Source organism: Bombus fervidus, chromosome 8 (assembly GCF_041682495.2).
Source record: "Bombus fervidus isolate BK054 chromosome 8, iyBomFerv1, whole genome shotgun sequence".
Classification (NCBI taxonomy): Eukaryota; Metazoa; Arthropoda; class Insecta; order Hymenoptera; family Apidae; genus Bombus; species Bombus fervidus.
The window spans coordinates 8,830,859-8,846,213 of record NC_091524.1 but is presented as its reverse complement, the minus strand read 5'-3'; the positions used below and the strand labels follow the sequence as shown (position 1 = coordinate 8,846,213).

The 15,355-nt window shown below is 38.1% G+C and overlaps 2 protein-coding genes across 2 annotated transcripts in view; both read right to left on the bottom strand.

Moving 5' to 3' along the window:
• The window catches only part of Cow (Proteoglycan Cow), a 227,279-nt gene that overhangs the window by 29,314 nt on the left and 182,610 nt on the right, over positions 1 to 15,355 (bottom strand). The window contains exon 5 of the mRNA XM_072009235.1: positions 1,473 to 1,618. Within this exon, the coding sequence (XP_071865336.1) occupies positions 1,473 to 1,618 (146 nt within the window). The remainder of the gene's footprint in view (positions 1 to 1,472; positions 1,619 to 15,355) is intronic.
• The window catches only part of LOC139990206 (uncharacterized), a 145,639-nt gene that overhangs the window by 43,988 nt on the left and 86,296 nt on the right, over positions 1 to 15,355 (bottom strand). The window lies entirely within an intron of this gene.

Here is a 15,355-nt window from a genome sequence, read left to right as displayed (position 1 = left end):
TGAACGCAGAGAGAAAATGAGCCGAAGAATGCGATCGAATGCAACGTAATCGGTTAATGCAAGGAGAGAAATATCAAAGTTTTTCGGTATCTCGAGTATTTTAAGCAGATTCTACACGAAGTTGACCCGAATACTTGGCTGCACGCGAAGAGAGGATGTCGCGGATAAATTGCCCCACGCGAGTTTCTTCAAGGCTGAAAGAACTGTAAAATTCTTCTACTTTAGACTTTCACGGAAATCTAATTTTCAACTCTTGGTACTTTATCTCGGCGGAAACTACTGTATAAACTTCTACATCTCCTCCAAAATTTTATATCAAGTTAGATATATGTAGTTTTTATTCTGGACGCTTTAAAAGGGTGCGCTATGCAAATCACGACACGCGAGTTTTTTTTTTGAACCCTGAAATAACTGTAATATCGTTTTACGTTAAGTTTCGTTGGCGTGTTTGGCGTGTGATTAAATTCAAATAGAATTTATGTAGAAATGATTAAATTTATTATATAATACTACATAATAATATTTAACTACAGAGTACCATCTATTTTCGTGCGGGTTTTTACGCAGATTGTGGTAAAAGGAAATTTACGTTATTTCAAAATTAAAACGTTCTTTCTGAAATAGATAGAATTTCATACTAAATGACGTCGTGCTAATAATTAAATTATATTCTCGCATGGGAAACGCACATGTGATACGCCACGCTCAAATGTCATTTGACGTCAAGGGGTTGATTTCTATTCCGATCCCATAAATGATCCCTATTTTTAGAGTAACTTCTTTCAATATTAAACTTTATGACAATCAGATCATTTGTTATTCGTTTATCCACATACATATTTTAGGATATAAAAGCTACATCTCTATTAATTTTTTGATTTTCATGTCGCTTGAAGGATAAAAAGAAGCATTTGTATCTGTCGTAGTTAACACGAGTCTTTAAAGAACAATGTATAATAATCCACCGATTCGTTTGTAACAATATACAAAATACAAAAGACATAGGTAAAGACATAAATAACGTACTTCGACTCGAAATCAAACTAAAAAAGGGAAAGTTTCAAAAATATAAAATCGATTGCCAATATATTGAATCCTAAAATTGATCTTTTCATATGCAAATGAATTTTTACTAAGAATCTCGTATACGAATCCTTCGTATCGATAGATTAGATTCGTTTTCAAAGTTGATGGAATTTTACCAAAATAATAGCAGAACTAAACGAAACAGTACTCGATCTTCAATTTCTCTAATATTCTATTATTCCAAATTTTTCTTCTATTCAAATTCATTGACCAAATAGCAACATCTGTTCTATCCGTATCATCTGTTTTACCTTTTAACTTGCAACAAGGCCTGTTCCATAAACAGTTTGATACGTAAGAACGATGTTCACGCGAGCTCGAACCCACTGACACCGATTTCCAGCGTTTAGAAAACGTTTCCGCGACGAGATACACGCGATCCTCACCTTTGCAGGGGCAGAATCCTTTGCAGGCGATGCGAACTGACGTGTGGTGGATGCAATTGTGGTATTCCAGTCGGCATGGCGAACTGTACGTGCGATTATCGCTTCCGCAAAGGAACGTCGGCTTCACCACAGGACATTCTTGACATCTGGAACAAAAGGGGGGAAGCACGCGCGCGCGCGTCGTTAAATGAAACTGTTCTCCGCGCAACGCTTTAATTGCTCGAGTGCATTTCCCTTCTATTTTCCCTCCATTCTCCATTTCCATAACTTTGTTTCCACCGCACAAAGTGGACGATATTAAAATACCGCGAACCTACGCTCCCTACGAGCAGATTCTCACATTTTTAGATCTTTCTGTTTCCCCTCTTTTAACAATCTTCCCTCGTTTTGATAAACTTTCGCTTGGTAGTGGACTTGCAAACGCGGTATTTTCCTGCCTTGCATTTGTCGTCGTTCATACGACAGCAATTAGCGGACTCGTTGTTAGTATTTCATTTCTGATAATAATAGCAACATCGTAGCTTTGATATTACAAAATCTGTGTTGTCTCTTTATGCATTTTTCCATGTCTCGACTAAAGTATTAGCGTTTGTCGGTTATAAGATAGAAGATGTGTTACTTTCGTGCAATGGATTCGATTATCAGTTTATAATCAGCGGTGTCCACTATCAAATTTCCAATTTACCAAAGAGAGAACTCGTCGGGTAACAATTCTTTAGATTTAATTACGAATAGTTAATTACGAATCTCTAGCAAGTAGTTGAACAATGACTTTAACTTTTGGATCTGTTCTTTCATTCGCTCAAACTGTGTCGATTATACCATACAAGGATAATAACCAAGAGAAAGTGATCATGCTCCGGTATTCGTTAAATAAAGGAATTTTCTTCCAAACAAATCTACAATGTTTCCAAAACAAGTCGAAATAGCTGGCTTTTAACGTAATACGATAAAAGGCGATTAAGACGAGGCTTTTCATTAGCGTAGCATAGCTTGATTAAAAAAGTAAATTACTCTATTATTCCTTTTCGTATCTGTTTCTTTTTTCTTTTACTAGAACAAAGGGTAATTAAATGGATTTTGCATATAGCGAGGAGCGTTCCTCACCGTAATAAAGGAACTGTATTAAAAACTAAATTTCGCTTTTCAGCCTGTGTTGTGTATCGTAATTATGTAACATAATAACGTCGATAAAGTACTGAGAGCAGGGATGGTTGAGTTCTTTGTCAAAATTCGCTCGCCATTCCCTCCCTCGCGTAGGACGGAAAAAATTCCGGAATTTCCGTAACGCTAGACGAGAGAGAGAGAGAGAGAGAGAGAGAGCGCTTCATAATCGTTAAGCACTGCATCGTCGTAACACGAAATTACCAGGCTGTAAGGGTTGGGCGCCAGTCTGCGCGCACCAACAATGTTGCACGTCTCGTGAACAGGGATGTCTCGTAAACTGAAATACTATTATAATGCGTTTAGCGTGCTCGCACGAGCGGCTATGTTAATTATAATTTTATAATATTACTTCCTGCATATATTATGCCATTAAATTTTCTTTGCTTAGAATTCCCTTAACGGGACAGTGAAAAATGTTCCCGGCACCGGAAACCGCTGGGAAACGCGATGGCGCATGGCGGAGAGCCAGATAAATATTGCTGCGAATCGTGTAACCTGTGAATATCAGTGTATTCTTCCTGTGTTTCGATAATGAAAGCATCCTCGTGTTTGGAATTTATTCGTTAGACGATAGGCATCGTGTGAATTAAGTGATTTATGAGCGCGTTGATGATGTTTCCGTTTTCCGGAATTTTGAAATTCTATTGATGGAATGGTTTTTGAGATTGGATCGACTGATCAATGAACAACTGATTTAGTTAGTCTTCTTAACTAGATTATCGAAATTATCATGTGATTATCGTGGATTTAAACAATTCGTCGTCTACAATCAGATCACGTTGAATCTTTCTAATGGAACGATACAAATTGCGATAAATATATTGCAATAAGTTTGTTCAGGTGTATAACTGATTCGTGGAAACACTGATTCTATCGCTACACTCGTTTCACTCTCTCACGCTTCGCATCAATTTTCTTTGTAATTAAACAATAAAAAAAGACAATGATCATCCTTCTTTTCAATCATAAACTTATAACAATCGCTCTAATTACAACAATGTTCCTGAACTCTTTAATCAGAAGATTAAAAGATCGCGAAGATATACGCGCGACATTTACAAAAACCCATTCCACTTTTCACTCGTTTCATTCTCTTAGGCATCACATTAATTTTCTTCGCAATTAACCAGTCAAAAAGGGCAATGATCTTCCTACTTTTCAACCATAAACTTGTAACGCTTGTCCTCGATTACAACGATTTTCCTGCAATAGCGGGAGCTAATGAAAATGTACATGCGATATTGCAAAAACTTCTTAATTACACCCATTCGATCGAGCCACAAAAATTTCAACCATAAATTACAATCTCTTTTCCGTTCTACAGAGAATCCTCTAGGCGCTTAATCATTCCTCCGCTTCATCCTCCATCTTCAATCCTCGAAACGAAAATAAAAGGAAGAAATTACGCTTCTTCAGGTTGCGTCAGCTGAAATTCTCGAGCCGGTTTCTCGATTAGCAAGCTCGAATCAACAGTTGTAGCTACGAAGAGCACGGTATAAATGGTACCGCGTAGAATTACGAGCGGTTATGGCGGCATAATAAAGAAGGGTCGCTCTGCGGATTCGGCCACAATGCCGACCCGCTAGGTTGCGCCTCGAGAATTTGTGGTTGTCGGCAAACGCGTAATTAGTTTAAACCGAGTAACGCGGTAATTAAGCCGGTTTAACTCCTTTATCAAGACGGGGGCCTGCGGCTTCTCGGCCACCTCTTCTCGTCGTCCACGAGAATTCGCCTTCTGACTCGAGCTAGGTGACTTGCAACGATCGAGGACACATTTCTCGTCTAAAGACAACGAAGCTTTGATATCAGGAAGATTCGATATTAATATTTCAGGAGCAAATGTTCGACTCCAGTTGTCTCTGCGTGTTTTATTAAAAAAAAAAAAAAAGGTTTGTATAAATAAATGTTCAAGAATTTCCCATTTTTATGTCCAAATATTTGGTGAAGAAACTTTCTTTAATATAAGAGAGTAGAAACAATTGACAAATTGATTAATTAATACCGATGGATTGTTCCTTGGTGATAGGAAATTTGTTTGACTAACAGACTGTTTAATGCATTTATGGGAAGATATGATGGTGTAAGAAAGCGCATAATACGCGTGATATGCGGAAATATATGAGATATGATGTTCGCTGGATTAACAAAATTTCTGCTCAAGTTCCATTTCTTTCGTTGTGTCGATAAAAATAAGAAATTGCACAAACGTTCGCAGTCTGATTGTTAACAACAGAAACGTTCAAAATCAACTCTATCCAAAGCAAATACATCGATCCTCTACTTACTCGATAACTTCTGAACCCACAATGTCGGCTGTAAATAACGTGTACTAGCATCTCTTCAGTCTGTTAAATGGAAAGTTTTTGTCGAAACCACGAGACTAAAATTGTTACTTATCAATTATTCGATCGGTTCGATAACGTCAGAGTCGACTGGCCACGTAATCTCGATACCTGCTTCCGGGAACGAATTAATTCGCGCTTGCGTTCGATTGCATTCGTGCAATTTCGTTCGCTCGATGAAACGAAACCGCTGGTCGTAATTAATCGAGCATCGTTACAGATTGTTAATCGACGATTTAATCCCTGGCTTGTTTTGATGGGAAACGGATGGTTCTTTATCCGTTCTATAAACATCTTTCTTTCCTCAGGGAGGAAGATTAAGATATTAAAATAAAATGAAAAAAAGAAAAAAAAAATTGCTGCTTTTATGCTGAGAGAGAAATTACTCGAAATATTCTCGCTGAATTTTTCAAGCACTGTGCTTTGCAATAATTTTACGGTAGAAGAAATACGCTCGTGACCCTTCTTTGCACGGAGAACACAATTTTCCCTGGAGATGGTTTTCGAGAACAGAGAAATTCGAATCGAATTTCGTTGCGTACTAGCTAGAATGTTCATATTTATGTAAACTACTAGTCGCCCTCCTTTTCTCTATACTTTTCTCTGCGGACGCTTGCAAACTTACATCTGAAATGTTTAAATTTCGAACAACAATTCGCCAGCAAATATTCCTTTTCTTTCCCTGTAACTTTTCCAGCACTGTTGATACACACGTGTAACATATATGCGTAACATACAGCATTCCAATATTTTCTATATTTATCGCATTGAGGTCGAGTTTTACATTTAACATCGCATCTTTCATATTATGTCCAAACTAATTTCCTAATAGTTTACCGTGTTACTTAATAAATTTGGTAAATTCCTATCACAACGTATGTATCGGGTTGTCCGGAAAGTGTCTTTCTTTCGCAAACGTGTTTTTTACAACAATGCGCAGCTTCATACAAACGTGAGACTAAGTCTGTGAAATGTCGCGGTGTTTATCTCAACAGAACAAAATGGATCGTATGTAATTCGACAAAATAATATAAAACAAAAAAAGGTTGTGCCTCTATTATTTCCTCATAAAACGAAAGAAACTTTTCGAACAACCTAAACAACTTCCATATGGAATAAAATCAGCGAAAATATACCGCACAGAACAAAATACTAAGCATGTAGCTTCAATATTCCAACAACTCTGATAATTTCCTGTCTATCACATTTAATATTCGCAAGCTATAAACGCATCCCAAATAGCCACGATCAAACCGTAATTAGCCTACCCTAACTTCAAACAGATTCACGTCACGGATTAACCTCTGCACCCTTGCTAAACCTCGCTTTTAAGAGACGTCGAACGAGAAAGGAGCAGAAGATAAAATTGCGAGAAACCAGGCTGCGGTAGACTAAAACAAGAAGTCTCTTTTAGCTTCTTGGGGGAAAATGCTCTTTCGAGAAGATCCGGGGACCGAGAGAAAAAGCACTCGTCTTTTCACATTATGCCGGATGGATTTTCGTCTGTCCGACCACAGTTTCAACGAGTTCTTATCGCGGCCACCATCGCCGCCACGCCGACGCGTACCATGGGTTTTCACGAGGACGTTTCGAGTGCCTTTCGCCAGTTTTGAGGTCTCGTTTGAGGCTGACGATAGAACGCGAGAAACGAGAGAGACCAGCCACGTTACGAGCCTTAGCCAAGTGAATTTACGCGCCACTGTTACGTGCCTTCGCGTTTCCCAAAGTTTATCCCTGACGAAATTGCTCGACTAAAACGTGCCGATAAGGTTTTAAAAGCTTGATAAGCCCCATAAACGCTGGCCGGAGCCGCGGCGAATCATAGAAGCGTTTAATTCTTCGCTTTTAATTTCGCCGTTCGACGAAATGTTTATCCTTCTGCTTTATGGTGGATGCGCCGCATTAAAAAGTTAAAATCCATTAGGGTGGCTTAGGAAGTTTGCTATCGTTTAATTAGTATTTTGCCTTCATCGTTTCTCATTAATGTATATTAACGTAAGAGTATTATGTTTCATACATAATATTATGGTATGTGATATAATAATATAAATACGGTACGATAATTAAAACAATTAAATAAAAAAAATTTCGTGATTATGGTCGAATTTAGCGACGTATTTAAATACTTTTCGTAATTATGTTTCAAAATTTCGTGCTGTCAAAAAAAGAAAAATTCTTTTAAATAGAGGCCAGGTGACAAGAAATAATTGAATTCGAAGTTATCGAATTCAAAGGCAATTTTTCGTTAGAAATGTTGGAAGGAAAAAAAAAAAAAAGAAAAAGAAGGGATGGAAGAACGTAATCCAAAGTGCCGTGGAATTCTTTTAGTCGACTATTTACCAAAGAAGATTAAAATAAATGTTTCCTGATACAATATGTTTCACTTCCATGGAAATGGAATTTTCTCCCCCCGAGATCGAATTTTTTCGTAGAAAATGTTTCCTCCGATACTTTCTTCCCATTTTGAAGCAAACAGCTCGACATTTGTTTACCATTCCTTTTATAAATCTAATTGAAATAAACATACGAAATTATTTTATTTACATTCTGTTACACACTGTTACACAGTGATCTGTGATAGTCTTCGTACATCAAAAAGTGTTATAAAATTTCATAGCTCTGCACATCTACTAATTTACATAGTTACTACACATATATATATATACTGTATAGCAATATAAAAATAATTTTATTCCAATAAAAATAGTTGCACAAATGACACTCATGAAATGGCCTTTACATAAAGTATTCAAAGACTTTCGTGGATAATTATAACTGAAAGGATATAAGATTTCCAATTCAGCTGTTAAATTCGTATCTTCCTAAATTCTTCGATCGACAGGGAGCAGGGAAAAAGAAAAGTGGAAGTTTCGTTGATAATGAACGTGCCAATCCGTCTTTAATCCAAGGCTTCCATATCGATCCGGCCCGTGAGAAGCACGAAACTTCGATCAGGTGCTATCACTGGGGAAAAAAACTTTTGGTCCAAGCCCGGCGGTCTTTCGAACTCTTCTCTCTCTTTCTCTTTCTTTCTCTTTCTACGAAATTTTCGTATTTGAGGCGAAGGTTGTTTAACTTCGAACGTTTGTCGCGAAGGTACGAGAATTTATTTCGCTAGTTTTAAAAGAGAAGCTACAATTTTTGTTCAAATCAGGCGTAACGACAAAAAATTATCTGCAGCAATTTCTTCGGGAATCAGCTTAACGTTCTTTACGCTTTCCTTAGTAAACTTCCATTACAAAATCCTTCGTTCTGTTTATCATAGATTTCTTTTTCTCTGCTAAAGCTAAATGTAGCTTCTGTCGTAATAATATTCAGCAGCAAAAACTCAAAAGTTAGCTAACACGAACTTCTCTCACTTCATCAAATTCGCAATATCGTTTACGCTAAAACCGATCCATCATTTCTCACCCTCGAAACAAAAAAAAAAAAAAAAAAAAAAAAAGAAAAAAAACTGGAAAAGGGGGAAAAGAGAGTTTATCAACACACCCTGAATCCCATTCCATTCCCCGTGTCCTCGCCTCAATTTGTATTCAAATTCCCGAATTTCATTCGCTGCCACTTCCGTAACTACACGAAGGCCCGTTTACCATACTGTATACCCGAAGGAGTTTCCTCGAACCAAACAGAACTCGTATACAGCTCGCCTACAACGTTTGTAGCGCGTTTTGCACCCCCTTACAAAGTGCGTTTCGCTTAAAAACCTGTCAACAGCTAGAATATTTATTCTCCAAAGTCGAAGCTCGCTTTCTCTATTGTGTAGTAATGCTCGCTTAAATTTCATTGAACAAGTATCGATTCGGTGCTATGAATACCGTGTAACCGCCTCTCGACAACGAAAGAGAATACATCTGATGAGAACAAACGAGGAAGACGTAATGCCTTTTTGCTTACTATCCCTGGCAATAAGATTTCCATCGAATGGAATACACAGCACCAAGCCGATTAGAAGTGCTAAAGTTTTCCTGGAAAATGTAGGAAGTTCCGATATTGTATAAAACGTGCGACAAAATTACATTATGCCGATGTGAAATAAATGGAGGAGGGAGAAATAATATAAATTTTTATGAGGCGATGACAATTAACAAATTACTGCAGTTTCTGCATTTGGAATCTTCCCAGCAACATTTTGTCTGCTCGTTATTTTTTTGCTACATGACAAACGAAAACTTCGATTTCTATTTTCCATTTATCTATGTATTATTATTAGAATTTAATTTTCCAAAAGTTTTAATATATAGTAGAGCTTCAGTTAGCTGAACTAAATGGCAGACAAAAGGGTTTGCAGATAAAGGAATTTCAATGCTAATACAGTACTTACTTTCCCGATGTTCAATCTTCGTGTACGTATTTAAAACGGAACATAAATGTTAATAATAGCAATGCAAATAATGAAACGAAGTATAATTCGATTCAAGATTTATGCTATGTAAAGTTATCTTCCTTTCCTATCTCCTACCATCTTAACTCTATTTTTAAAGTCTCAAATACTTCAGAACCTTGAGGAATATCATCATCGCCATTATATTCATGTTTCAATTCATTAATCGAGCCATGATACAACGATGGTATTATGGTCAATTGAAGAAGATTCATCAGATTGAAACCGTTCTATCACGTCGTTATCACAATCACCTAATCGTGGTATTATATTCAACGCGGAAGAAGTTTCTTCCGCATCTACTGTAATATTATCTTCCATTTTTTCCTGCATGCTGTCTCCAACGTAGTTCCCTAGATTTTCCATGCTCTTCTTAGCGCCATACATTTGACGTCCACCCAAGCATATAACAGCAAACTTTTAAACATAATTGCTTGCATTATCTCGCCAGTAGTATCGTTGTTCATCGATAGAAAGTTTTCTAGGAGATTGAGCCTTTCACGCGCGAGACGTGTTCGAATAATGGAACGTTCGCATAATGAGAATTCGGATAACAAAAGTTCGGATAATCGAGATTCTACGTATTATATTTTGTTAGCCAAGCTTTTGTTAGATTCACAGGGATAGTATTGGGTTGGCAACTAAGTGATTGCCGATTTTGTCATTAGGTGGTATTGACATAATCAGCGATCACTTAGTTGCCAACCCAATATTTACCGCCTTCGTTATTAGGTTCGAGTTGTGCCAAACTCAGAGATAGTTGAAGGATCATCGAAATCGAGACACCGGGCATCGTCTAAGTCAGATCATTTGAACATAAGCGAAAGAATTATGGTCGATTTCGGACGAACGCTACTACGTTGCTGTACTTCTCATCGTTTTCTGTACACAGCCGATTTTTGTTTCTCACGACGTCGCGACGCCAGAGCGCATTACGATCGAACGACGGTTTGTTCGGTCGAACACGCATTTTCGAACACGTTCCTGTACCCTTACACGGAACTTTTGATTTACGCGAGCACCATGGAATTCCATGAATGCGAAATGTAATCCTCTGGCCGTTCCTCTTTCGGCCCCTTCCTACACCACTTCCATGATTCTGTCCCATCGCGTTCCTACGTCGCTATATTTCTGGCAGTCGACCGGGCCGCGGAAACTTTGCCTTTCAATCGGCCCAACTGGATAACAAACGACGTCGAGCCGTCTTCGCGACGAAATACGACGTTTACCGATGGTTCCTCTGTCTGTTCGCTCTCTTTTCCCGAACATATCGGTTTGATGATAAAGTTTCGGAGGAACTTGCTTGCTAATGTCTTTATAAGGCTGCTTGTTTACGATGTGAGACGAGAAATGAGGTGTGGTTGGATCTGGCAGGATTGGATTATTTGTGTTGGGTAGTTTTGGCGATAAGAAGCATAGGGTGTGTTCATTATATAGGAAATATCTATCGCGTGGTAGAAAATTTTGACCAGGGAGAAAGAAGATTTCGAATTAACAAAGTAAAGAATTATCTGAGACGTTTCTTTTTGAAAAGTATCGTGTATAGAGTGTATTTTAATAATTTGAGATTTATAAGAAACGAATCAAGCTGAAAGAACGAAATGTTATCTACGAAGTGGTAGAAAAATTCCTTCACAAAAATTCTATAGCTAAATGAGTGAAATTTCTGATCTTCGATTAACTATCCTTCGCGAACGATACTTTCACACGCGGAAATTATTCAGTGAAAATTAAACCAAACGTAAACCCTTTAATCATGCGTCAATTAAGAAATCCTGCACGATGGAAATCATTGTGAGAAGAACGAAGAGAAACCGATGGGATCTGAGAGGGACAGAAAAAAATTAGCTGAAAAGCAATTCCACGCAAATTAGTTTAACGAACCGAATTCAGCGAATAATTAAAATTCCCGCAGAAAGAATTCGTCCATTGGCATAATACGTCTCTGTGGGCGATTCTCGCAGATTTTTCTTCTCCAGTAGAAAAAATACCCACAGAAAACTGTAAAGTTCGGTTAATGGACATCGAGAGTCCGCATTTAGGATGCATCTAATTGTCTGTCCCGTTTCCCTGTCGTTCTCCGTGGCTCTCAAAGTGTGATCGTCGCCGAAGGCATATTCTAAAGCGAAAAGAAGCGAAGAGAAAAAAAGATAAAAGACAGGATGACAGCTTTGTGTAAGATATAGGTGGATCGTGGGAAGCGAAGCTGCTGCTCGGTAAAAAGTGATATCATGGTTTTACGAGTTTGCTGGTAATCAAAGTGGTCTGCCGAGTATGCTTCGTTCAAGAAAATGTAATATAACGTGTACGTGTTAGGCGTCGAGATTGATATTCGTATAATTTTCTATAATATGATGCAGCTTGAGGTACGCTGGAAATTATTATTTTTTATTGCATGCATCTAATTTTCATCCACATCTGGCGAAGACTTTATTTGATAAGGTAATTCTTGCGTTCAAAGTTATTATTCTCATTACGCGTTGGTCATTTGGTTCAGCTTTTGGGCATACCGTTTAGCAACATAATTCTTGTACTTAATGTTATTCCCCTTACTGCCAGTTAATAATTTTAATTCAGCTTGCAAAGAATTTATTCGATAACTTAGTTCCTTGCGTTCAAAAGCATTCTCTTAATTGCACGTTCGTAATTTTATTTCCGCTTTTAGTAAGCCCTGTGTTACAATATAATTGTTGCGCCTGAAATTACTCTCACCACATGGTCATAATTTTACTTCATTTTCTACTGACTCTGTTTGGTAACGTAACTCGAATTCTCACGTATATCCTGCGCTCCGATCGAGTTTCCATAGATTATATTTAAGTGCACCAAATTACTCTCGAACGTTTTAACCAATTAATAAACTGCCACGAATCATTAACAGAAGATCGTATATTATATAAACAGCTTGCAATCACATCGTTTTAATCGTAGCGTTCGTTTCCTGCAAACTTATTTAAACGACGAAAGCATTTTCCGCGGCAGCGCGATTCATTGTTAGGCAATTAAATGGTCGACAAAATGGAAGCAGAAACTTTCACTGCCGTTTAACATACGAGTGTTTTCTTTTCTTTTTCCTCCTCTTCTTTTTATTTTTATGATCGTGCAGTAACAGCAGAACAGTTCGACGTAAATGTTAACCGCGGCACGAAGGGGAATAGGGAAGCCTTACAGCCCAGCGTGTTTAAGTCGACCAAGTGGAATACAAATGGAAGTAAAATGTCCGCGTAGCTCTATTATTGGCCGGGCCATTGAAATTTTATACCGGTTCGATGCATATTAAAACGCGGAATTATCCCTGGCTCGTAACTTGGCAAAATAATAGGGCTCGAGTGTTCGACGTCGAGTACCTGCACGCGTAACTTTCAATCACGATTCACGTTTTAATGCGTATCGAACGCAACAATCGTTCCACGTTCTTTTTGCGATACCTGTACGAGGTGATTTTATTTTATTGTATTTTTCGTTCCGTTTTGTTTCGTTGATAGTTTCTAAACGCGGTACGCTACCAACGAAACACATAGTCGCGAAAATGGTCAAACACGGAAATATCTAAAAATCGGAAAATAATCTATTTCCATGGTGCAATTTCGATGAAACAATATCAGGGGAAAAGTGGAAAACAATCGAAACTTGTTTTAGCGTAATTGCAGTATTAACGAATAAAGATATTCGTTACATCTATTGGCCGTGATACAATCGTTCTCGATTCAATTTTTGCTTTTTTCTATCGTTGACAAATTTCCTATGTTTAGAAAAGATACGACTATTTTTATAACAATTTCTAATCAAAACGTTAATGAAAATATATTTGCCGCTTTATATTCATAATTTTTCAACGCGCAGACAATATTCTTTTCATAGAAAATTTACACAGAACAACTTACCATGCTACGTTTATATTTTAATTTACAAGCAAACGTTGCCTGCGTTTAAACGCATGGTATCGTATCTGGAAAGGATCAGCGAATAACAAAATCTCTGGGATCATCGCGATACTTTCAAACATTTCAGCGTTCTTTTCAGCGACGATCTCTTTTCTTTCTCTCTTTCTTTCTTTCTTGGAATACTTTACGTTTCACGGCGGTAAGATTCGAGAGTTTCCTCGTAGAATCGTCGCCTATTCTTCTGCTAATTCCGAGGAAAAGAAAGGTGAAGCGTCGTTTCAGTAGAAAGTACAAAACGCTACTTTGTTCTTGTAATAATTACAGCGAAAGGAGGAAGGTAGCTCGTGCAGGCTGAATTCAAGTGGATAATGGCAAGCTCGTGTAAAGTTTAAACGTTGTTAACCCGATTTCAATGTGGCAATCGTTATCACACGGTGAATGGATTTCGAAGTGACGTTTCTAATTCATGGTGAGTGATCCTAAAAATATTTGAAGAATCTGATCGTTTCACTCTTTCAATACTTTCTTAATTCTCAAGAAGCGCATGTGTTTTCATTTTCAGTTTGTATTACGTATAAAAAGTATCATTTTCCTCGTTTCTTCTTTTATATATCTTTTCTTTCCTTTCTGTAATCTTTTTTTTTCAGCGAGGATATTATGGTGGATAGGTAGAGTTTACCGGAGAACAAATTTGGTCGTTCATCGTAGCATGAATTTTCGATTTTTCGTAAAACTGGCGGGTAGCAGAGACGGAGGCCATTATTTCCGGGGAAATTAAAAGTCTGGTTCAATTTGTTTCTTGTTCATCGCCCGGAATATTCCATTCTGCGGTCGCAACAATCGCTGCGTACAAGAAATTACTGTTTCGTAGATATCCTCGATTTCCAGGAATATTCGATTGTTTTGATAATTGCGATTAGAAAATTCCATCTACGAAGACAGCGCTCCTGTCATTCAATTTATTACGTAAAATCTTTCATTTGTAAAATATCGGTGCAAAAGTGTCTTATTAGAAGAACATATATTCGCGTACTGACGATCGTTGTCTAACTGATTCGTTAAAATAATATTATCGCACACGATCCATTGATATCTACTTGAGTGAGAACGTTCTTAAGTAGAAGAAACCCATCGATGATCAGACGCTACTAACGCAAACCTATCCACCGTCATCATCCACCGTCGCTATCTCTGTTGCTCTTGAAAACCAATGATACAACAAATCTCAGGCGAAGCTTAGCGAGGATCGCAATTTATTCATCGTTCGTATCGCTCGATGAAAACGATTTGAACTTTCTCACAATTTCCTCGTAATTTCAACGAAACAATGAACCAGATGAAACGCAACAGAAACTATTTAGTTCCAAATTTTTTAAAATTTTAGTACAAGCGTAATTTTTCGTTCATTCGCAACGATCGATTGACATCGCTTCAACTTCCTCGCAACTTTTGCCAGCCGTTTCAGCGAAACGAGAAACATAACAATACGAACACCGAAATAAAGCATACAGTGGCGATTTATCGGTCGTTCGTAGGGATCGATTAACGAATAACAACCGAAACCGAATCCAACAGCGCACTGTGTACCGGGCGACAGTGCATTAACTAGGTCCCGCGAGCGCGTGGCAGCCATGGCCGCAAAATACGCTTGGAGACCGCAGTCTATTGCAGTCGGAATTGCATGTAGCGGCATTCATTTCGGCGTCCGGTTAGGGACACGCATACACGACGATGCAAAGCCTAATTCGTGCGAGTGTCATTGGCCGAGACGCGTGCACAAAGAGACGGCAAAGGGCAGCAAGGAATCCAATCGGCTAGACTAATTCGCACGGTGGCTCGTCGATACGTTTCCGCGCGCAAACACGCGGTTTCCGCTCGAAATGAGCCCGCTGTTAATCCTGCACCCCTATATACAGGTAATTCGGTGTTCGTCGATAAATTCCACCCAGCTGTTTCTCTGTTTTTTCCTCTTATTTCAATTCGTTCATCGAATTGCGTTATTCATTGATCAGAAGTTCCTTTGGTTGCAAAATAAAAGATTATATATATATAATACACATATATATGTGTGTGTGTGTATTTTGTTAGCCGATGAAGAGGAAGGGATAC